The sequence below is a fragment of the Neophocaena asiaeorientalis genome, unplaced genomic scaffold (assembly GCF_003031525.2).
Source record: "Neophocaena asiaeorientalis asiaeorientalis breed wild unplaced genomic scaffold, Neophocaena_asiaeorientalis_V1.1 scaffold249, whole genome shotgun sequence".
Taxonomy (NCBI): Eukaryota; Metazoa; Chordata; class Mammalia; order Artiodactyla; family Phocoenidae; genus Neophocaena; species Neophocaena asiaeorientalis.
The window spans coordinates 7,175,999-7,200,364 of NW_020172625.1; the positions used below are offsets into that span (position 1 = coordinate 7,175,999).

The window sequence follows — 24,366 nt, forward strand, 5'->3', positions numbered from 1 at the left end:
TAGATTCTATTTTCCTTCATGTTGAGTTGTTTCCCAGGTTCCTCATGGCAAGATGTTTTTCATTTTGAGTATCTCCTTCTAGCAGCTCCTGAAAAAGTCCCAAGATTAACTCTGGACACCTCAATAACTTTTTCTCAGTCCTAACAATAATGTTTGAAACTAAAGTGAAAAATAATATACATGTATAATATGGACAAAACAACAAAATTCTTAGACCTAAGTATAGCAAGAATAGTTTAAGACATAAAAATTAAAATTTGAAATGCAAATGCAGGACATAAAACAACCAGAATAAGAACTGTCATAGAAATGTTGGTATTTCTAAAATTAATACATAAATTTTGCACAACTCAAATTATAATCTCAATGAGCTTTTCTGTGGAACTATATAAAATAATTCTGGAATGTGTAATGCAAAAATAAATCTCTAAAAGTAGCCAAGAAATTTATGAATACTGAATAAGAACAAGTAAGGCAAAGTGAGAGAATTTCAGATACTAAGATAACTATAAAGTCACTGTAATAAAAAACGTGTAATATTGGTACATAAATATATTAGTCAGATATGGTCGAGCATCCACAGAAAGATAAGTATATATGTGGTTTTTATCTAATTTAGTGAGAAAGAGTGTCTAATTTAATAAATGCTGCTGATATGATTGATAATCCAGAATTGGATGCCTACCTTTTTTTTTTTTTTTTAAAGAAAAATATTGGAAGGAATGGTAGGAGGCTATTTGTATAAATTTGGGGTGGAGAAGTCTTTCCTAAGTATGATAGGAATCTCAAAAACCATAAAGAAAGAACTAGATATATTTGGCTATTTTAAAATCACTTATGTTTTCATGGCAAAAGTTACCATAAACAAAATGAAGAGGAAATTGAAAGCTAGGTCTGTAAATTAAGTATGGAAAAGGTTCTATTTTTCTTAGAAACTAGTTACTGAAGGATCGTTGCATATAAAATCCATGTGGAATTCATAAGATCACCTACTGTACATACAACAGAAAGAAATCTCAAACTTTCTCAAATTATTGACAGAATTTCACAGTCAAAACTTAAGTTTTATTGCCCAGAAATACCTTTCTAATCAAGGGAGACTTCTAGAAAAATATGAAAAATTACTCCAAGTCTTTATTTTAAAATAGGTAAATAATAGGCAGAATGGTATTAATTGGATAATAGAGTGAAACAGCAAAACAAACACAAGGGCAATGGAAAACAATATGATCTCAAAATGTTCTCTTCTGGATTTTCTTTTCTTGTCAGAGAGACAAAATTTGGAAGGGTCAACAGACTTACACTTCTGACCAAAAAGGAATTCTAGGAATGTGAGTTGATAGAACATCCTGTTTTTTCAGTACCGACTCTTTCAGCGAAAAGTAGAATTTGAAAAATATAAAAGGCATATGCTACAAAATAAACAGATATAACCACTTCTAGATTACCCTGAAATTATAAACTAAACATAGACATTATAATAACTGAGATACATTTTAAAGGCAGAAATTGTTTTGATTAATGGGGGAAATCCTATAAAATCTCTTCCCAAAGAAATTGGAAAAAGACAGTCTTGGCAAAAACTGCTTTCTCAGGAGGCCCTGGTAACTGTGAGCTAAGATCATTTGTGTTTGGGGGTGGTGGCAGGGGGTTGATCATTCACTTTTGAAAGACTTCAGTGGATGAATGCACTCAATCTGTCCTAGATTCATTTCATTAAGAGAGAATGAACTAGCTAACATTGCCAAAATCAAGTTCACGTAAGGTAACAGGCCAGGGATTTATCTGACCATCTGTCTCTTTAATAAGGGTATGTTTGCCATCATTGTGGCTAAAACAAAAATACGGAAAATAAGACAAAAAGTATCAACTGTTGAAAAGGAGGTGGAACAACCAGAGAACTTTTTCAGCTTGCTGGTGGAGTATAAATTGGTACAACCATGCTGAAATATTAGTTCGAATTTCTCAATTAAAAAAACAAATGCTTTATGACTCAGCAATTCCAGTCCTACATTTATACGCACCAACGAAAAAGTTTACATATATTCACCAAAAACTGTGCACAGGAATGTTCATAGCAGCACTCTTCATAACGACCCAAAATAGAAATTACCCAAGTGGCTTCTATCAATAAAATACATTCATAAATTGTGGTACAGTCACCTAATGGAACAATCGATAGCAATGAACAATGAGAATGAATGAAATACAACTACACACAACTTGATTAATCTTTCAAATAGAACATGGATGAATCTTGCAAGCACAATGTGGTACAAAAGAAGTCAAGCACAAAAGGGCACATTTTGTTTCATTCCCTTAATGTACAATTCAAAAACAGACAATCCGAACTATGGCATTGGAAGTCAGGATAAGGGTTATCCTTGAGGCACAGAGATTGGAGACTAAGATGGAATGAAAGGCTGGGGGGCTGTGGAATGCTGGTGGTGGTCAGTTTGTAAAAATTCACCAAGCTTTAAGCTTACATTTTGTGCACTTTTCTGTATGGATACCTTAATAAAAATTTCCTCATCAAACTTGCATTTGTTGTATAGAGCAAGAAGCAGTGGGGAGGAGAAGTGAGTAACTTAACTTTCTTTAAATGGGGGAAATTGTTTAAAAATCGTAACTAAAAAGCAAATAGCAGCTTTCCATATATAGAGTAATTGGGTTCGAATCTATCTTGCCCAAAAATCTGGGGAAAACACCACCTTTGATTCTTTTTTTAAAAAATTTCATTTATTTATTTATTTATTTTTGGCTGTGTTGGGTCTTCGTTTCTGTGCGAGGGCTTTTTCTAGTTGCAACTGGTGAGCGCGGGCCACTCTTCACCGCGGTGCGCGGGCCTTTCGCGGGCCTTTCACTATCGCAGCCTCTCCCATTGCGGAGCACAGGCTTCAGACGCGCAGGCTCAGCAATTGTGGCTCACGGGCTTAGTTGCTCCGCGGCATGTGGGATCCTCCCAGACCAGGGCTCGAACCCGTGTCCCCTGCATTGGCAGGCAGACTCTCAACCACTGCGCCACCAGGGAAGCCCCCTACCACCTTTGATTCTTATTTCAAAACCCGAAGCTATTATTGCTCCTGCTCCAAAGAACAGTTTTCATATACTTGGCTTCATTTCCCAATTTTCTGAAACATGTAGAGTAGGGATATTGTTAACCAAAGAGATATCATCCTGTAAATCACTTCACTGCCCACAGCAGTTTTAACTTTGGAGAGCCTTTTCACACAGTACTATTCCCTGGCCCACAGAGGCCCAATGAAGTGCATTGTCAATAAACACCTGAATGGGAGTGATTCCTCTGAATACATGTTGAAGGCCTTTATGTCCCAGACACTAAGCTAAGCAAGCACTGCTAAGATGGTAGGTGAAGTTCTGCCCTCCAGCTGTGTTAAACTCTCATCCCAAGGTGCTGAATTTCTAAACCGCTCTGTTCTCACCTACTGTGAGATGGTAAAACCTGTTGGCAATTCTAAATAGATAGATGAAAATCAAAATGCCAAGCAGAATAGTGAGAGGCATGGTGAAACCCAGTGAGGACCACTGAGTATGGAATGCTAGGAAATAGTATAAAATAGGCCAAGCTGGCACAAAGGAATCAAACAATGAAGACTCCTTAGAAGAGTGACCAGCTGGGAAAAGAGGTAAGTTGGCAAAACCATACGAAGCTCCTTGATCAACAAAGGGCATTCACCCTGTCAAGGACTCTTCACAAAAAGAGAAAGTTGCAAAGAAATTTTCAAACACACCCCCCCATTGAATGCATGAAGAGGGAACGAGACAGCTTGAATTTTTATGACTAGTCTTAGAACAATTAAGATATGTATATTTAACTATATCATTGTGTATATATATATATATATATATACACACACTTATATGCTATCTATGCACATACACACGCACACACACACACTTATCATTCACCTCTATCTTAAAGAGCTTCTGAAGTTAGAGATCATATTTTAGTCATCTTTTATTATGCCTGGCATCTAAAGAGCCTGGCTTAAAGTAGGCACATAAAAACACACACATTAAAAACTAAATAAAGTTATTTTATCTAGTTATGTAGGTGTGTAGAGCTTCTTAATTGATCAATGAATGATCCCAGACTTTTGAGGTTTTATACTAACAGTGTGTGTCTCTTTCTTTATTCTCAGATGCCAGCTTTTGTTTTAATTTAATTAATGCAAAACTTCTATAACCTGGTGTTTTAATTCACAGTTCATGCATCTAGTCTGAAGATTCATCCCCCTCTCTAGACCAAACCCATGAATTTTGTGATAGGTACTTGCTACCCTGAAACCTTTCTTCACCCCTATGTGAATTCACAGAAGTAGAGGAAATTTATCATATCAAATAAATGCAATACTATATTTAGAGCATAAGCTGAAATAGAAAAAAAATCATATTTTTGTTGGCATTCTATTTGCATGTCACACCTTACACTTTCCATGTGTATTATACACAAAATAATTAAGTTACATGCAATATTTCACACTAGCTTTTTAAAATATATCACCTCTCCATGCCAATAAATAAACTTCCACAATAATTCAGTAGCTACAAATATTAACTGTTTGCATGCATGTTTCACACATTATTTAGTTTTAAATTTTAGCTTGGAATCAGAAATGAACAGGTCCAGTAGGCAGAAAATCAGTAAAGACAGTTGAACTTAATTCCACCATCAATCAACTAAATAGTAAGGGACATCTCGTAGACTTCTTCATCCCACAACAGCAGAATGCACATTCTTCTCAAGCTTATATGGAATATTCACAAAGATAGACCACATTCTGGGTCATATTAGAGGAAAATTTAGAACACTGAATGCATATATTAGAAAAGAAAAAAGGATCTAAAATCAATAAACTAAGTTTCCACCTTAGAAAACTAGAAAAATAGGAGCAAAGTAAATCCAAAGTAAGCCAAAGAAAAGAAATATAAATTAGAGGAGAAATTAATGGAATTGAATACAAGAAATTACTAGAGAGAAAATAAATGACACCAAAAGCTGGTTCTTTGAAAAGATCAATAAAATTGATAAACCTCTAGCTAAGCTAACTAAAAAGAGAAAGAGAAAGAGAGAGAGAGAGAAAGAAAGCACAAAATACAAAGCCTATGGGAAATCTGGGGGCAGGGTAGGTAGAGGATCATGGAACTGCTCTTGTCCACAGGGAGCAAAGAGAGCAGGGAACTGGTGCAGGATGAGTTGCTAGGAACAATCTAGTCCTAGGCTTAAGCAGTAGGGCATAGGACATAATTTTGTGTGTATGTTTATGTCATTCCTTCCAATATTCCCAAACCTCAAGTAAGCTTTCTTCAGAATTACTCCTAACTCTCAGTTAAGCCATTGAAAAATAAGTAAACTCCAACACCCATCCTTGGGTGTAAACATTACAGGGAGAAAGCAGTGACCCCTTCTCTCCATCAGAGTGTGCAGGAGAAGTGACAGATGCCATTAGACAACAAATGTGTCTGGTGAAGTTAATGAATGGTCAGCTGCCTATCTGTATGCCTGTGTGTTGGCAAGATGATGTTGGAGCGGGAGAAACATTGACTTTTCTGGAGCACATTTGAGATGTTACTTTTGGATAGTTTCCTAAGTGCTAGGACACACTTTGACAGTGGTCCTGTGGGGATGGGGAGAGGCTAATGATATCCAGCTGGGATCTGATGTCATAAAAATGTGAGTTAAAAAAAAAGAACTAAGGGTGTATTTGATGAGATCTGGACCTTATAGCTTAAACAGGTGTGAGAGCACTGAACAGATTTTGAGACTGAGGCAACAGGTAGAAATTAAAATAGGAGCAGAGATGCCAGAAATACTACCCATACTAGAAAATCTCGGATACTTCCTTTTGCTACTCCGTTAGATTCATTCATTTAATCATTAATTCATTCCCGCATTCACTGAACAACTAGTTATCGATTGTCTGCTATGTGCCTGAAACAGTGCTGGACACTGGAGGTACAATGGAAGCCAAGCAGACTTGGCCCTGCATTTGTGGAGCTTGCAGGGAGTTGGGGAGATCAGCATTAAGGTAATGAATGAAGGCAGGTATTGAGGCAGGGATGGAGGATTGATCAGGAGTGCATCAAATGACTATAGCCCAGTGCATTACCCTTAGAAATAAATGTCAATATAAAGTCTGAAAAAGATAAAACTATATTTAGTAAATGCATTTTAAGACATCAGAAAGACAGTAATTATGATCCATTCAAATGAGCATTTTGGAACTTGGTCATCACACTTAGCTGGAAAATTCATTCATGCAACATGCTTCCATCCACAGGGGTAGAGATAAAGGCAACAGTATTGCCTGTATGTGTGTAGTTTATGGTGGATGGGGCTTGATAGTGATGTTGAATTAAGGTAAACTATTCTCTGTAAATAACTTGAAGGATAGAAAAGACCTATAAACTTTTATAATTTTTATTTGTTTTGGCTCTCCTACTGCTAAAAATGTGTGTCATAGAGAATCAGTTGCCTGCATCCTGCTTTTTATTCTTATCTGAAGGGGAAGCCAACGGTGCATTCCTCATAGGGCATTTGTTTTTTATAGCCTGTTTAGCTGTAAAACACCTCCCTTTAGCTATTTCTGATTTAAGGTGTACATAGTACGGTGCCTTTTTTGTTGTTTAAAGTATGAATCTGGGATTTTGTGGGGACGTCCTGTGTGAATCTGAAACATCAAATCATGTGTCCACACACTTGGAAGCTTGGAAGGATCTGTAGATTTTACAGCCTAATTAATAATTATTTAGAGAGTAAAATCCCCAAAGACCCCTTCTACCTCTCAAAAATGGTTCTGATTTCTTACCCTGTCATGTGGGTTGATTATCACATCTGAGTTATAGGTTTAACTGGGAAGGAATTAGAGAATTTCAATGTGGGAATATATAAATGTCTTTATAAATATTGGTGCAAGTTTTTGTCTCTGAAACACTTGGGACCAGACACATTCTGTGCTCACTTGCATCATGCAGTGGATAGTTTCTAGTCTGACCTTCATCTTCATGGTGTTACCAAAAGCCCCAGGGGGCTGTAGCTACAAGGGGGGCACAGTGTGGTAAGCATCCATATGTACCTTTGTATAGCAGGATATCTAATATCTATTACTCTATCTTTTTACTTCATGTATAATGGCTTTAAGGACTTCACTCGTCTTGGATCACCACTGATGCATATATCCATGTATTATCAATTGCTCCATCGTCATAATGAATTCTGTGTGTAATCTCCAGTTGATTATTTAGAGTGTTTATGTTATAAGTTATTTCAATATAAAATGTTGGTACACTGTGTTGCATCTAATTATATTTCATAAAATAAATTATTTCCAGATAAGTAAATACATATAATTAAAAATAGCTCATCGTTACATATTAAATGAAAAAGAAAAGTTATTTCTATTTTGCTTTTCAATGTTCTTTTCCCTGTCTTATTCTTATCCATGTTTCTAAAAGTACATAAACTGCAAACTTATGAATTATACAAAAAGCCCAACAGTACACTAATTATGCCTTAGGAGCAGAGTTAAAGTGAAAATTAGCATTTTACAATACAGTGTGTTAAAATAAATGTATAGAATCTTATTTGCTTACTGTTTAAAAAAAAAACAAGAGTTTTAGAAAAACACAATTCCTTAAAGAAAATACCAGATAAACAGATAACAAGATTCCTATAGTGTTCCTGTCCTCCCCATTATTAGCGCATATACAGAAGATTTGATAGTTTTTTACAGAAAAAAATGTAAGGATAGTTTCAGTTTGACACACTGTCACGTGGATAATACAAATAATTTCAAAAGCTTTTACAAAAAAGGACAGGCAACCTAATTTGTTTATTCCCAAGGATTATGCTGAATTTATTTGTACTTGGAAAGAAAGACAAAGTCCTGACTTTAATCCTCAATGTCTGTCAGTTGTTTAACTTCTCGGCTTCCATTGCAACATCCTGGTCAAGATGGTCATCATCCAGATGGTCTTAGGTCATTATCCCTAAGTGCTCTCTCCATTTGAATTAGACTTCTGACATGCTCTCAACTCCCGCCTGGATTTCAAGCCCTTTATAATGCAACTGCCCTTAAAGCTTCAATCTGAAATTCTTAGTTTTTCACTGTCCATTTAATGTCCCTTATATGCCTTAGCTCATTAACAAGTTCAATTAAAGAAGCACATACTTAGTGCTGCGTACTATACTGAAAAAACGTTTTAATTGCTGTCTTTTTTTTTCTCATAACATGTTATTATGGGCTGAATTGTATCTTCCCCCCACACACACCGCAAACTCATATGTTGAAATCCCAAACCCCAGTACCTCAGAATGTAACTGTATTGGGAGATAAGGTCTTTAAAGAGGTATTGGGTTGGTCAAAAAGTTCGTTTGGGTTTTCCAGTAACATCTTATGGAAAAACCCAAACGAACTTTTTGGCCAACCCAATAGTTAAGCTAAAATGAGGCTGTTAGGATGAGGCTTTAATCGAATATAACTGTTGTCCTTACAACAAAAAGGAGAGACACAGGGATGAGTGGCCATTGAGAAAAGGCCATGTGAGGATAGCCCATCTACAAACCCAGGAAAGTGCCTTCAGGAGGAACCAACACTGCTGACACCTTGATCTTACACTTCCAGCCTCCAGAACTGTGAGAAAACAAATTTCTGTTGTTAAAGCCACTCAGGCTGTGGTATTTTGTTATGGCAGCCCTTGCAAACTAATACACACGTATAACTAGTAGGTATCAAAAGGGATTAGTAACACTGTAAAAACACCAATTTGCTCTGAAGTTAAATTCACAATCCAGAAAACATAAGAGCAGATATAAAAATAGATTTTGAAGAAACCCACCCCCCCTTCAAGTTCCATTCCCTGCCTCTCTAAATCTAGCTCAGTCCACCTATTATCACCATGAATGTTCTCTGCTGTTCTGGGTCACTCTAGCTCCCTTCTTAGGACCTCTTGAATACCTAGCTCCTAGTCCAGTGGAAAGAAATGTATTTAAAATCAGAACCTTGTTCTTATTCTGAACCCAATATTTAAAACAAATATCAGTACACCTGTCTATTGTAGCTGGCATTAAGGGAAGGAAGATAGAACTCCTTTGCCTGCTCACTCCATCCAGCAGTCCTCGTTCCCTTCTTCCATATTCACAGTGACACAGTGACACCTGGGACACCATCACATGAGACATGGGTTTAAAACCCCATACACTCAAAAATCAACTCCTACATTAGGATGGCATACAATGAACTGAACAGCACAGCATAGGGGTATGAATTTTAAATTTCTTGTTAAATGAATTTGAAGCCCATAATTTTTCTGAATTAAACAAGAAACCCTCCACCCAGTCTGAGAATCTATGAACAGGAACTACCTGTGGAGTGGGTCTCTACTTGAAGTTGGTATGGTGTTGGCTTCATGGATAACCCATACATGGGTGTCAGGTCAAGCTCAGCTTCTGGGCACTTCTCCAGCTTGAGCTGCTGTAGAACTGTGGTGATGAAAATGAATATCTCATTTCGTGCAACATCTTCTCTGAGACACTTCTGGATTCCCATTCCAAAAGTCAACACCTTCTCAACAAAGTTCTATTCAGTTCCATGTTTTCATTTAGAAATCTCTCAGGTCTAAATAAATTGGGATTATCCCAAATAGTTCTGTATAAAATAGACAAAAATAAAAAATTTTAAAGGAATCATTTTATCACTTTTACCTTTGTTGCCAACTTTTCCATAATAATTTTCTTTTGCATAAAGTGTTCTGTTCAAGTTCAGAACATCCTTTATAAATTATATGTATATAGTTATGGAGCTATGTAATTATGTAATTATTACAGATATATATGTCTTTCTTTCCTTTAATATGTTGACAGGTTTAGTTATCATAAAAATTTAATACAGGGCTTCCCTGGTGGTGCAGTGGTTGAGAGTCCGCCTGCTGATGCAGGGGACGCGGGTTCGTGCCCTGGTCCAGGAAGATCCCACATGCCGTGGAGCGGCTGGGCCCGTGAGCCATGGCCGCTGAGCCTGCGTGTCCAGAGTCTGTGCTCCGCAATGGGAGAGGCAAAAAAAAAAAAAAATTTAATACAATTATTTTTCACTAAAATGACTTCTGGTTCATTAAGTAGTGAATAAAATACATGAAATGTATTTAAATTTTTTATCTTAAATGAATAATTCCACAAAATTCTCATTAGAATAATCCAAAATTGTGGCATAAATAAGGTAATAAATATTCAATCTCCTTTGCTTTAAGCAAAATAAGCAGGAATGATGAGACTGAGACACACCTCTCACTCTGGTGCTCTCTCACTATGTTTAGGAAATAGCCTTCATACATCATCACAGGAGGAGCCAGGTCTCCTGAAAGCAGCCCTGATTGAGGGGGTTGCCCACAGTTCCCAAATTGTTGTGCATTTGGTTCTCTCTTCTCCCTCCACCTTTTTTTTTGTTACAGGCACCACATCTGGCTCGTCTATGACAACTAATGTTTGTGAGTTGCCTACATCTTAAGCCATACATCAGGGACTCACTTGACTTCATAAAGAACTGGGTCTCTTTGCCTATAGATGTCACCCTCTGTCTAGGAGAAAAATTTGTTTTCTCTCTGCACCAGAGGTCATGGACCTGGGGACTTACAAGTCATACTCAGTCCTCCAAGAAACTTCGTTTTGCTCTCATAATCTTTTAAAAATAGTTAATTGCTGCTGACATTTAAAAATCAGAAGATTCCACATGAAAATCTACATTTTCACGTTCTATTTTTTTAAAACTAAAGAGCTGATAACAGTGGGACAATGCCCTTCTCGCCAACAGTTTATTGGGTTGAATTAGATGCAGCAGATGACCTCTTGCCACTGCTTCAACAAAGTACAATTCTTTCATTTTTGGTATTTTCCACTGCTCAGTGGGTGCTTGAGTTTGTGACCTTTTAGATTCAACATGAATAATTTTCCCATAATATCAAGTCTTGAATTACATACTCATTTACTTAAACAAGTGCCTCCATACAAATAGTATTTCTTTACTAGCACCTGTGTTAACTGAATTTGTTTGATCATTACTCAATATTCAATATAATCACAAGTTCTTAGGATACTATAACACTTGGGATACTTGGGGTTGTACCAACTGAAAATAAATGCCATTCAATTTACACTGACTGTATTTCTTCTTATAATGGGTTTAAAAATGCTTAGGTTTATCCAATACGATCACTGGGTGGAGAATGGATGTATCAATCTCTCTGACAATAAGTGTTCCAGTGGGACGGTCTGTGCAGCGTATTCTACCGTTTTGCTAGTCACAGAGATTGTGAAGGTGCTGTTAGGTACACAGGATAATCACCTCCCTCCCTAAGAGCCTGGAGCCTAAGCCGTCGGTCAGATGAGATGTTGGGTGAAGACGGAGAAGCTGTACAGAGTACTGTACATACAACCGGCTGAGTGTATAAGAATGCCATCTTGGGAATTCCCTGGCGGTCCAGTTTTTAGGACTTGGTGCTTTCACTGCCAAGGCTCAGGTTTGATCCCTGGTTGGGAACTAAGATCCCGCAAGCCGTGTGGTGGCCAAAGGTGGGGGGGGAAAGGAAAGATTGCAATCTTTACCAGTTTACTGGTGACATCAAGCCCTCACCACATGGGGCATATAATTTCCATTAAATAAGATTTACATATTAAACAGGATTTACACTGGATGTGAGTCCTGCTTCTCTTACCTGCTGAACATGTGATCGTAAGTAATTTGTTCAATCTGGCTGAAAGTTTCTTCATCAGTAAAATTGGGGTCATGCTAGCACCACTATGTAGGATTACTGTTGAGGTCAGAGGAGATATATCTGAGCTTTTGTGCCCAGCACACAGTGGGAGTCTATAAAGATTAACTGTACTCACCATTATTCCCACCAGTGCCATCACCACTCATCACCCTCACTTTTCACTGCCCGAGGTACCTTAGGCTCAGACTGCCCTTCCATAGTTGATATGGGCAAGCCTCTAGTTGCATTTTATTCACAAATATTTACTGAGTGCCTACTATGTGCCAGGCACTGATCTAGGTACTGGGGTTGAGGAAAAAGCAAACAAACAAAAAGGGAGAGAAAAAACAAATCCCTGCTTGGTGGCTTACACTCCAGTGGGGGGTTTCAGGCTGCTTTTCAAATATCAGCTGGTCATACACATGCAGAGGGTGAGCCCACGAAGTCCTTCGCTTACACCTCCCCCAGTGAGCCCACTTTTGAAATTCGATTTACCCTGAATGAATCTGTATTAAGATTTCATCCTTCCTATTGTCTGTGAGGAAAGAAAACTGAATTTCTTTCCAACTTCTTTCAAGAGAAACAGAGGGAATGAAGTTTGGTTAAGAAGAATGTAAATTTTTCCCGGATTAATAAATAGCAAACAAACAACCAAGCAAATTTTATCTCAGGAAATAATTTTGGTGGCTTCCTCATCATGATTTACTTGATACATATTAATAAAGGTGCATGTTTTCCTGGGAATGAAATAACCATTCAGAGTAGTATCTGATGTAGTACTGTAGGAAAGAGAAAGGCAGCATTACAACGCATCCTATAAATTCAAATAACCCATCCCTCAGCTGCCTCCCATGATGCATGGACTATTTTTTGTTAGTGTTATTTTTTACTGCAATAATGATGTGACATCTTTATAAATCTCCCTTTGTTCATTAATTGATATATCTTCTACCTATTGTCAAATCACTAATTTATTCTTTTTCTTGTATTTGTTAAGCATATTGAGCACCTAATATATTGAAGGCATTGCTATGAGCTAAAATCTCTAGAAAATTATCTCAATATTTCTATGACAGAGTTGGTCATAAGTAGACACATTCAAATACAACCAGAAACTATTAAGGACATCATAAAGCATTTTCTTTGTACCCCATGTGTTTTTGGCTTCTATTAGTAGGTTAGAAAAACAAAACATAACATCATTTAGTACTTGATGGGAGGAACTAGGAATTGGAATGGAATTGGAACTAGGAAATCTGAACTCTAGATATTGGTCTCAGTGAGATGTTGGGCAAATCTCATATCTACTCTATGGTTTCATTTCCTAGCTGTGAAATGATATTGGTTGTATTGGATGGTCTCTAAGCTGCTTCTAGAACAAGTATTCTATTTTTCTAGTCCCATACTCAGACTTCATTATGTATACTGTACATCTTTCCCTTTTATACCTCTGTAATTATGCACAGTTTAGATTAAGTCATGTTATATTTCCATATGGCACTCCCTAACTTCTGAGATGGCCCTCACACTCACTTCTCCCCAGAGAAGCAGTGACATTTCAATGTGATGAGTTTAAGAGCAGTCACTGGACACATTTGTCTTAGCCACTTCTGGGTTCTCTTTTCTGATTAGCCAACCTATAGAGAAGGTAATACATCTCATCTATAGTTATTAATGGGCTGAGCTGAAGAGCAGGTTTCGTACAGAGGAGACTGCTGTTGTCCAACTTTGCCAGAGTCTGAGTGGAGAAGTATGTCTAATTCAGGTAAAAAGTATGAGTAAGCCTCCTTGGTCTAGCTGAAAGCCAAACTGTGCAAACTAGCTCTGATCATTAAAAAAGTTAATATTCGAAACTCTCTCAGACCTACTTGCATCTTGCAGCTGGTACTGAACTTTGGCAAATAATATGGGTATTATTCATTGGGTGCCCTCAAAACCCAACAAAGGAGAAGGTCAAAAAAGGGATGGAGCCATTTGTTGGAAGGATTACTGGCTTCTAGGTATAGCCACTTGCCTTTCTCAGTACATTCCTGTCCACACTCCTTCTGTGGATTCAGCTGCTCAAATTCTACTCTGCATAAAAACCACATGCCCCCACCCTAGGGAAACCTAGCACGTAAAATTTGATTTCATTAATATTAAACTATGAGTGACTATATATTCCAAAGAAGGACTCAATATATAAATGTATTCATTGTAGGGTCTCTCTTTCTAAATATATACTTCTGAAACTTCATATATAAAAATGCCTTTCCACGTAACTTTTAAAGAGCATACATGCAATAAATATTTATTAGGGTACTGTTTGGTTTTTCGTGTATGTGTGTACATACGTTATATATAAGAGCAAAACTTTTGCCCCCTTTACCTAAGATTCTTCCATTTATCTTTTTAAAATTCATTTCATTTTAACCATTTTCTGCTCTTTAATCCCTTGTCCTTTTAAATGGAAAATGGTAAACATCCAAGTGGAGAACGGATTAATCCCAAACAACGTATCAATATATAAGATGCCTTTTATGTTTGTGCTAAAATTCTTGGTTTATATCACACTACTCTCATTGGCCGATGCCTCTGATCTTTATAGTTGATATATTAGTTTATTTCTTCACTTCTAATAATATAATGAATACCTATTTCCTAAAATATATTTCTCCCTATTAGTGAGGCTCTCAGATGTGTTTTCAGGATCCCAAAGATTATGATCACTTCCATTTCATCCCAAATAATGCCTGTAAACTTGGCAGGTCTCTCTGTTCCTGATTTGTTAGTAAAGCTTGTAGGTTGTACTCTTTTATGAAGCACCCAAAGTCACCCTACGGAAGCCTTTGGGACAGAAGAGCTGCATATTTAAATGTAGGATGTGTTATAAACTTAAGTTAAAGATGAAGTCTACTTCAACCAGAAAGGGGATCTGAAGAAAAGGGATCACAGTGAATAGACAGCATCATGTGTGAATATGGAGAGCAAATGAGAGAGGCAAAATACAGGGGACTGAGTGGCTCACTGTCTGGGCTTGACTCTGCTCAGCTAGGGGTCTGGCCCTTGGAGATACCTGGGCTGAGGCACTGCATTTTGCTCTGCCGATTACCACATGGCGTGAGAGACATTCCCCCGCCTTCGCTATATAAAGATGGGAAGAGAAAAAGCACGGAGAATTTAATTTTTTATTTTAGTTGTGTGGAATGGAAATAGTTCAAACCACCAGAACTTTGGTTGTTCACATACATATTTAATAAAGCCTATCTACTTAGTCTATACTTGCATGCATTTGGGATCTGGAGAATCTGGCATAAGGTTCAGTAAACTTTCAAATATCTATAAATGTAGACTCTGTTTAATCTGTTTGTGGCAACTACCTTCCTCGGTCTACTGTTCAGTAAAATTCATAGCTACTGAAAATGAAGCCACATCACATTAGCAGGCGGCTAACGCTACTCGTAAGGGGAAGTTAAGTGAGTTTGTACAACGCTTAATAGTCAAACATATATTATGGTTGGATTATCAATTGTTCCAAATTTCTATATCCTTCTCTCCCCTTAATTTTTAAATATAAGATGAAAGTTAATGGCATCATAGTTTAGTTATAAAAGATATTCACAAAATTTGCCTTGCTCTATGTTAAAATTTCATTAAAGGTTTCAAAAGAAAATAAAATGATTTAAAATAATATTAAAATAACATTAACACACTATAGATTTTAAAGCACTTAAAGTATTCAGTCTAATGCCTGAGATTCCTCACTCCTCCCCACACCACCTTTGGGAGAGTTGTTGTCCCAAAGGAGCAGCATATCCTTACCAATGAAGAATAGTAAAAGGAAGAAAGGAGGCATGTCTGAATATTTCCTTTATGAAAGCTTCTGTGGAGGGTAAAATTTTCCTGTCTTCAAACCTGGTTGATTTCATCCCAATGTTTCCATGTGGGTAAAAAAAAAAGGTTTTTTAAAAAATTTAATTTAAAAATGAAAATATATTCTTATAAGAATTATACTTTTCATCTGAAAGCATGTTACCAATTTCTTCTTGAATTTTGGCTTGAATTTCTGGATAGTATATCAAATAAAGAAAGCTCCAATATAGACATGTTGATATTGTTTCAAACTCTGAAAGAAAAAAGAGAGAAAAAGTGTCTTGGAAAAAAGTATTAGCAAAATTGGATCCTCAAGTTACTTTGTATTTGAATACTAAGAATCCAGGGAAAGTAATCTGACTACCAATTAATAATACAATTATTATACATTAACGTTTATTTCAAAATATAGGCTTAACCTTTTACCCATTAGAACAGCCACTACCAATAAGCAGTAAACAGCAAGTGTTGATGAGAATGTGGAAAAATTGGAACTCTAATGCATTGCTGGTAGAAATGTAAAATGGTGCAGTCACTATGGAAAACAATATAAAGGGTCCTCACAATATTTAAAAAAGAATTACCAAGTGATCCATTAATTCAAAAGAGCTGAAAGCATGGATTTAAAAAGATATATGTACCACCATGTTCATGGTAGCATTATTCACAATAGCCAAGAGGCGGAAACAACCCACATGTACATCGATGAATGAATGGATAAACAAAATGTGGTATATGCATGCAATGGAATATTATGCAGCCTTAAAAAGAAAGAGATCCTGTCACTTGCTACAATATGGATGAACCTCAAGGACATTATGCTATATGAAACAAACCAGTCACAAAAGGAAAAATACTGTCTGATTTCATTCATATAAGGTATCTAAAGTAGTCAAAATCGTAAAAACATAAATTAGAAAGGTAGCTGCTTAGGGCTGGGAGTACAGAGGTGGGAAAATTGGGGTTTAATGGGCATAGAGTTATAATTTTGCAAGATGAAAAAGTTCTAAAGATCTGTTACACAACAATGTGAATATACACAACACTACTGAATTGTACATGTAAAAATGTTTAATGTAGTAAATTTAATGTTACGTGTTTGCAACCACAAGAAAAAATAAAATAAAAGTTTTAAATATATAGGTATTATCTATAAGGCAAATGAAAACACTGGAAATATTTCACTACAAAATAAACCATTGTTACAATAATAATGGCTATGATTTATGTATAATAATAATTAATATCATAAATCATACATAGCTATTGAATGCTTTTTCTGTTCTATGCTCATTTTATTGAAGAGAAAACTGTGCTACAAGGACATTATGAACCTTGCTCAAGGTGACAACTCAGAAGAGACAGAGTCAGGACTTAAACTTGGACTTATCTGGCTTCAAGGCCATAAGTTTGTATAAGTGCATAATGGAAGGTTGAGTACATTCAATTTTTTTAAATACTGATTTTTAGTGTACTTGCTTTGTTTTAAAATTCATCCTTTAAACAAGGTATCTTCACTTTTGATATTATCTATACATTGGTAAGATGTTTTTCATTATTGAAAATAAAAGCCAGAAACTCTATGTAAAACTTCATCTTTTTCTCAAGGATGACTTTATACTACATCAAAGAATGTGATCAGGGCTTCCCTGGTGGCGCAGTGGTTGAGAGTCCTCCTGCCGATGCAGGGGACGCGGGTTCATTTGCACCCAAATGTAGCTACAGAGCAAAGTAAAATCCTTCCCAATCATCTCAAGACTTGGTTTTACATTTTTTGAATAGGGCAATCTCTAACAGTGAGCCAGTAGATTCAATAGTTCTCATGCCACAAAATTTCTAACATGACCTCACAGTGCAAGGAATTATCCTAAAAGTGAGTTGGCCAAATGCAGTTGCCAACAATGGTGTTTGTAGTAATGTGCAGTATGGTGTGAGAATATGGACTTCTATTCAGAATATATTGACTCTATTCACTATCAAAAGACAAACGAAACAAGTCATGAATGCTGCACGAAAGGCACTGATTTTGCACATTGTAGAGCCATGGACATTATATCCAAGACCTAGGTCTATCTGGATAAATAATAGGATTCATATTTGGATCATCATAAAATTTTCTGTTTATATCAAGGTTTAAGCAACCTATTATTTATCTTGGCAGATTATCTAACAATCGAGCTTATAATAAATTATTTTGGGAGAGACTGACTATAGCCAAAGGAGAAACTAAATTATCCCTATGATCAATTTGAAGAGTCAAATATGGAATATAAATGTTAATAATACAGCAGATCGGATGAAACAGTGTTCTCAAAAATTTTATCCACTAAAATATGTGGTTTAGGGCTTCCCTGGTGGCGCAGTGGTTGAGAATCTGCCTGCCGATGCAGGGGACACGGATTCATGCCCCGGTCCGGGAAGATCCCACATGCCGTGGAGCGGCTGGGCCCGTGAGCCATGGCCGCTGAGCCTGCGCGTCCGGAGCCTGTGCTCCGCAACGGGAGAGGCCGCAGCAGTGAGAGGCCCGCGTACCGCAAAAAAATAAAAATAAAAATAAAATAAAATATGTGGTTTAGCACTCACTATTTTCTTCTACTAAAGTATTCTATCATGTACCACTAGAATGGTAGCAGACACATGTAGAAGTTTTTAAATTAATTTTCTTTATTACTCTTATTTGAATTCAAAATGAAATTATTTCAGCCAGGTTTGTTGCATTAATAAATGCTTAAATAATGTGTTACACTGAATATTACTTATTTTTCACACATTTTATCTAAACTATGTTTAACTGGATTGTGCACATCTGGTGGCACTCTTCTATATTCTAATCATTTTAGTTATTTGCCATAATTTTGTATTTGTTGATTACTTCAGGATCTCGGCGTACTGTATATTTCTGAAATAAATTTATGAGATATCTCATGGAATTCCAATGAAAATAAAGCCCACTTGTGTTAATCACACCCATACACACCCAGTCTTTAGTACTCAGTGGTGTTCAGGCTTTAAAAAAATGTCCTCACAAATTCTAACGACAGTATTTAGCATCAGATAGCTGGCAGAAGAAATGCTAAGTACAGCATGATCAAATTTGTATGATAAATAACCCCTGCATCCATCAGATTTAAATCATGATCAAAATAATAAATATATATAAATGTGTGGGGAGGGGGAGCAGAGGTATTTGCATGAGGAAAAATAATATAAACCCAAACAAATGCCTCTGTTTGCAAAGAAAATTCAGGAACACAAATACATAGATACTAGAAAAAAGTGAACCCAATTGCCAATAACTATCGCATAAAGAAGAAATGAAAAAACAAGTCTGAAGAATATTCCATGTAAAATGAAACTACTAAAACATCTTTAGAATTTTGTTGTTTTGTTGTTACACTAAGGGAATTTTCTTTCTGCAGTCTAATATCTTACAGGAACTATAAGAAATTTGATAGTGTCAACACAAATAAAAAACAATCTATAATAGGTATAGAAGAGAGTTTTATTCGAACTAAACTGAGGACTATAGCCCAGGAGACACAGATTCAAGAAGCACTTGAATTGTGTTTCCCCAGAATACAAAATGGGGAAGGTTTGTATAGGCAAAAACTGCAAAGTTACATAGGTTGTCTGTCAAGAATTATGGTTGGAGCTGGCAAGAAGTAAGTGTGGCTGTTCAACAAGGGTTGGCTGGGGTCTGAAATGGTTGCTTAGTTACAAGGGGAAACCTTCTAACCATAATATTGCAGCTTGCAGCTACTAGCAGATATTGTTTTAAAAATGGCTGGTGTTGTCCTTGAGTTTGATACAGCACAGAAAATTCAAGTTCTCAGTGATGCAGGGATGTGTCTGAAATCACATCCACAATGGCCATCCAGCTCCATTATGGTTACCTGAACCACAGTTTTATATTTTGTCAGAACAAAGAACAAACATCAAACATGACATGGGTACATTCCTTCAAGGTTTCAAAAAAGACAGGTTAGTATATTTACAGTGAGTCAGCATGACCTTGGTGTCTGAGAAGGAAACTTCATCTTCAAAGGAGTACTAGCATTGGTGTCATAGGAAGGGGGGATGACATATATATTATATCTATCTTCAAAGTAGACATTCCGAACAATCTGATAAATGCATTCTTCTTCTTTTTTTTTTTTAATGGTTAAGCAGATGTACAGGCCATACTAGTTAGCATAAAGCTCAAGCCAAATCACGTATCCACCATGATGACTTCCCCATACCTCAATATATGAAAATTTCTTCCATCAATAGGTAAAAATGATTTAGAAAAAAACTATGAAATGTAAGAATGATAGTAGTGTGGTGGCAGTATAAATTGTCTTTCTGAAAAGGATTCTGGTAATCTGTATGAAAAACTCAAGAATCCTTTTATTAGGTGACCCAGAAATTCTGCTTCTTAACATAAGACCATAATGAAAAAGGAGGGAAAACTGATGCACAAAGATAGTCATCTTAGCATTGCCAATATCTGCATTACTGAGACAGCAGACTAGTAAAATGTAGGGGGTACTGGCCATGGAGTACTATGCAACCATTAGAAGAAGCAAATTAGAAATACACCTGACAACCATGATTGAACCTTAAAAATATAGGGCTTCATGAAAAAAGTTAGAAATAAGTTGAGATGTAAATAACAATGGTAATTTACATATATTAAAATTCATGATAATATTAGAATACACGCTAATACATGAAAATATAAAGCCCATTTTATAAGAATACATGAAACAAAAAAACAGCACTTAAACAGATTAAGAGTAAATGTCAATGGGTTGGGAAAGGTACTGGGAGTGGGATATAGGGATGAAAGTAGTAAATGGCCGATATCAAAAGAGGGAAAGACTCTAAAATGTAAACAGTAGAAAACAGAAAATTGCAATTAATCTTGCTTCACCTTAAATATATATATATATATTTTTTGCGGTACGCAGGCCTCTCACTGCTGTGGCCTCTCCCGTTGCAGAGCACAGGCTCCGGACACGCAGGCTCAGCGGCCATGGCTCACGGGCCCAGCCGCTCCGCAGCATGTGGGATCTTCCCAGACCGGGGTACGAACCCATGTCCCCTGCATCGGCAGGCGGACTCTCAACCACTGCGCCACCAGGGAAGCCCCACCTTAAATATTGATAAATACTTTCACATACCAGCTCCAAAGAGGTCATTCACAGTGCTTATGATTTCATCATCATTTAAGGTGGTTGTTTTGGTAGCGGCATATTTGTTGTGGCATGTATTAATCAGAGCATCAGTGATATCTTGGATATAGTCCTGAGGATATAAACCTTAACATGATTAGTCATCCCTAACTACATTTTACAGCATATATGACTCTCATGCAAGAAAAGCCTTGAAATGAACTTGAAATGAACCCAATTAGCTTAGGAATATAAAGAATATAGGTAGATCATTTTAAACCTTGCAACAAGTTTTGCTTCTTAATGCTTAATCTTAAGGCAATGTTCAATCTTAAAAGAATGTAGAGGGCTTCCCTGGTGGCACAGTGGTTGAGAGGCCGCCTGCTGATGCAGGGGACACGGGTTCGTGCCCTGGTCCGGGAAGATCCCACATGCTGCGGAGCGGCTGGGCCCGTGAGCCATGGCCGCTGAGCCTGCGCGTCTGGAGCCTGTGCTCCGCAATGGGAGAGGCCACAACAGTGAGAGGCCGAGAGGCCGGCGTACCGCAAAAAAAAAAAAAGAATGTAGAATAGAAAATCAAGGTACCAAACTCAAATTTTTTCTTAAAAGTTTTTTTTCAATCAATAAAGAATATACCTATGTCTGGAAGCACACTTAGAAAAGTCAGAGGTTAACTTATTACAGAGAAATTGCTAAGCAATAAATACAATAGGAGGTTTTCAAACCTACTGTAAGGATTTTACTATAATCCCCATGAAGAGGAAGTGGGGCTAGAGTAGGTTAGGGAGTAGGAAGCAAAATTTATGAATTTCACAAACTCTTTTACTTACTGTATCTGATCTAGAATTCCCTGCTGGTACCCTGAGACACACTGTTTTCTGCCTCTTCCTTCTAATCAGAGGGGACTTAAATCCTCACATCTCTTCATTTGCTCAATTACTCACATTTTCATGTTTTTTTTTTTCCCCGATGCTCTCCTCTCAGCAAATTGGTCCCCAAGAACTAGGATTCTTTCTAGTACATACATATTTCAAGAGAGAAATTTACTCTTTTGTGGACCATCAAATTGGGCCAAAAACATCTCAATGGCCTCATAAGAAGGTTTGCTTCTGTCACATGGATAACATTTCTACATGTGTTATGACCTCAAAGTTCATTTCTTCATAGGAAAGAAACTCAAGTAGGATATGAGGGTAAATTGGAAGGTTCCTATAGAATATTCTTTATAATTATTCAAAACACTTTCTGAAAAAAAATATGCTAATAATTTTAAGACCCGATAGTTTCAGATGAAAAATTAGAGAAACAAAATTATTGGGTCATTTCTTCAGGAGGCTCACCTACATGTTAGTCATCATTTATCAGTCAATTACAGATTCATAATTCAAGTAGCAGCACATTAGGGAAATTTCTGAGGTCTCAAAAAATTCAAAGCTCTTCTTATGGTCCCTACATGAGAACTAAGTAATACTGCCCTATAATTGCTCTGATTGGACCTCACATTTACCAATAGTTTGGGTAAGGTTCATTATGGAAAAATTACAGTGAAAGAACCAAGGAAGTACATAAAGTTGTCTGAGTTCTTAATGCATCTCACCCTTTTTTTTTCACTTCTCACCAAATCCCCAGTCCTGGCATGAATTTAAACCCTTACCTTATCATATGTTGTAAGATGATCTTGCACATGTAGAGCAATAAACTGATTCAGGGCCTGATAAAACTCCTGGGGAGAATTTATAATTTGCAGTGGAAGGTAGCCGAAACACAGTATGAAATCGGCAGGATTAGCAGCCTTGGAGGCCTTGAGTAAGTCACCATTCTCTTTAACTGTTCTAAGAAACTCCTCATCACTGTGGTCACATCTCTTGCCCAAACAAAGGGCACAGACAACGTTGGCCACTGCACACGTAATAGCACCTCTGGGGTCAAAGCTGCCATTCTTGGAAGTCAACTCTGCAGAGACTTTCACCAGCTCAGAAACTTCCTCAATGACATGTTTCTCAAGTAAGCAAAAGCAAGTGGAGGATTTTGCTTCTGCTTTAGAAAATGTTGTAAAGCATTGGAAGCAGTTTTCTTATGAAGCTTCCAACTCTCTCCGTAATTGACCGGAAACGTTAAGACTCTTTCCTTCTGCCAGGAAAGAAAATGTATGCATGTTAGGTCGGCCTGAAAAATGCTCTCCATCTTTTTTTTTTTTGAGGTACGTGGGCCTCTCACTGCTGTGGCCTTTCCCGTTGCGGAGCACAGGCTCCGGACGCACAGGCTCAGCGTCCATGGCTCATGGGCCCAGCTGCTCCGCGGCATGTGGGAATCTTCCCGGACTGGGGCACGAACCCATGTCCCCTGCATCGGCAGGCGGACTCTCAACCATGGCGCCACCTGGGAAGCCCTCTCCAACTTTGAGTAGTACTTGTTTCACCATTTCCATCCCATTCACCACCAGGACAGGCACCATGCCAAGTCTGATGAGAAAGACATTTCCGTATTTCTTCCTCGTCTCCATGAATGTAAGGTAAGGATGGTCTCCAAGCTGAAGAAGATTTCCTATGATGGGGAAGGACCACGGGCCAGGAGGAGACACCCGCTTTCTCCCTTTGCTCCTTAGGGCTCTTACAAAAACAAAAACCATCCCCCAAATTATGAGAGAAGTGGTCACCTCTCCAGGAGTGATTGCCATGCCGAATATCATTTTCAGGAATAAAACACCTAAAATAGAAATACGTAACCCTTATTTTTGCCATTCTAAGCATAGACTAAGAGTAATCTTTCTCCATGTAAACTTTTAAAATAAAAGTACAGACCCTTTGTGTTTAGTTAAAAGCTGTTATTAAACAATGCACCAAGAGGGTAAAATTAAATTCTTGTAAAATGCACTGTACCTTTATCTCAATTCTGTTACTTTCATGATTCTAACCACCAGACCAAATCCTTTCATGTCAGTTGTTGACACCCTATGGCATCAGAAGAAGAGGACAACTCAATGTAGAAAGCAGCCTGGCAGGTAGGAAAGGGATTGAGGCTATGGAAGCTGAGTTCATACTCATTAGCTGCGGGATCTTCAATCTGTCACTTAATCTAAGTGTATGCCAGTTGTCTCATCTAAGTGTCCTACCTAACAGAATTAGTCATACATTCTTTCAGCAAATATTTACTGAACACCCCAGTGTCAGGCACTAAAAATACAAAACAGGGGCTTCCCTGGTGGCACAGGGGTTGAGAGTCCGCCTGCCGATGCAAGGGACGCAGGTTCGTGCCCCGGCCTGGGAAGATCGCACATGACGTGGAGCAGCTGGGCCTGTGAGCCATGGCCACTGAGCCTGTGCGTCCGGAGCCTGTGCTCCGCAACGGGAGAGGCCACAACAGTGAGAGGCCCGCATACCGAACAACAACAACAACAAAAAATACAAAACAAAATTTCATAGACTAATCAGGAAACTAGATAAACAAAACTAAGATTACAAAGTGAAAAGTGTATAGAGAACTGTGAATAGAGTGGTCTGTCATTGTTTGAGGATGAAATGAAATCATTATTAAAAAGTACTTGGTGAATTACAAGCCATTTAGTGGATATCTAGTTGGCTGACTGCCTAGT

At 37.4% G+C, this 24,366-nt stretch overlaps 1 protein-coding gene across 1 annotated transcript; it reads right to left on the bottom strand.

Annotated features, from left to right (window-relative positions):
* Window positions 1-33: 33 nt before the first annotated feature.
* Window positions 34-23,463, bottom strand: LOC112395616 (cytochrome P450 1A1-like). The gene is given in 11 exon segments (XM_024738928.1): window positions 34-88; window positions 9,386-9,595; window positions 9,598-9,668; window positions 12,459-12,545; window positions 15,568-15,688; window positions 15,782-15,871; window positions 20,784-20,907; window positions 22,429-22,826; window positions 22,829-22,892; window positions 22,894-22,958; window positions 23,154-23,463. Coding segments are annotated over 11 exon segments (1,569 nt in total). The 3' UTR covers window positions 34-59.
* Between the last annotated feature and the right edge of the window lie 903 nt (window positions 23,464-24,366).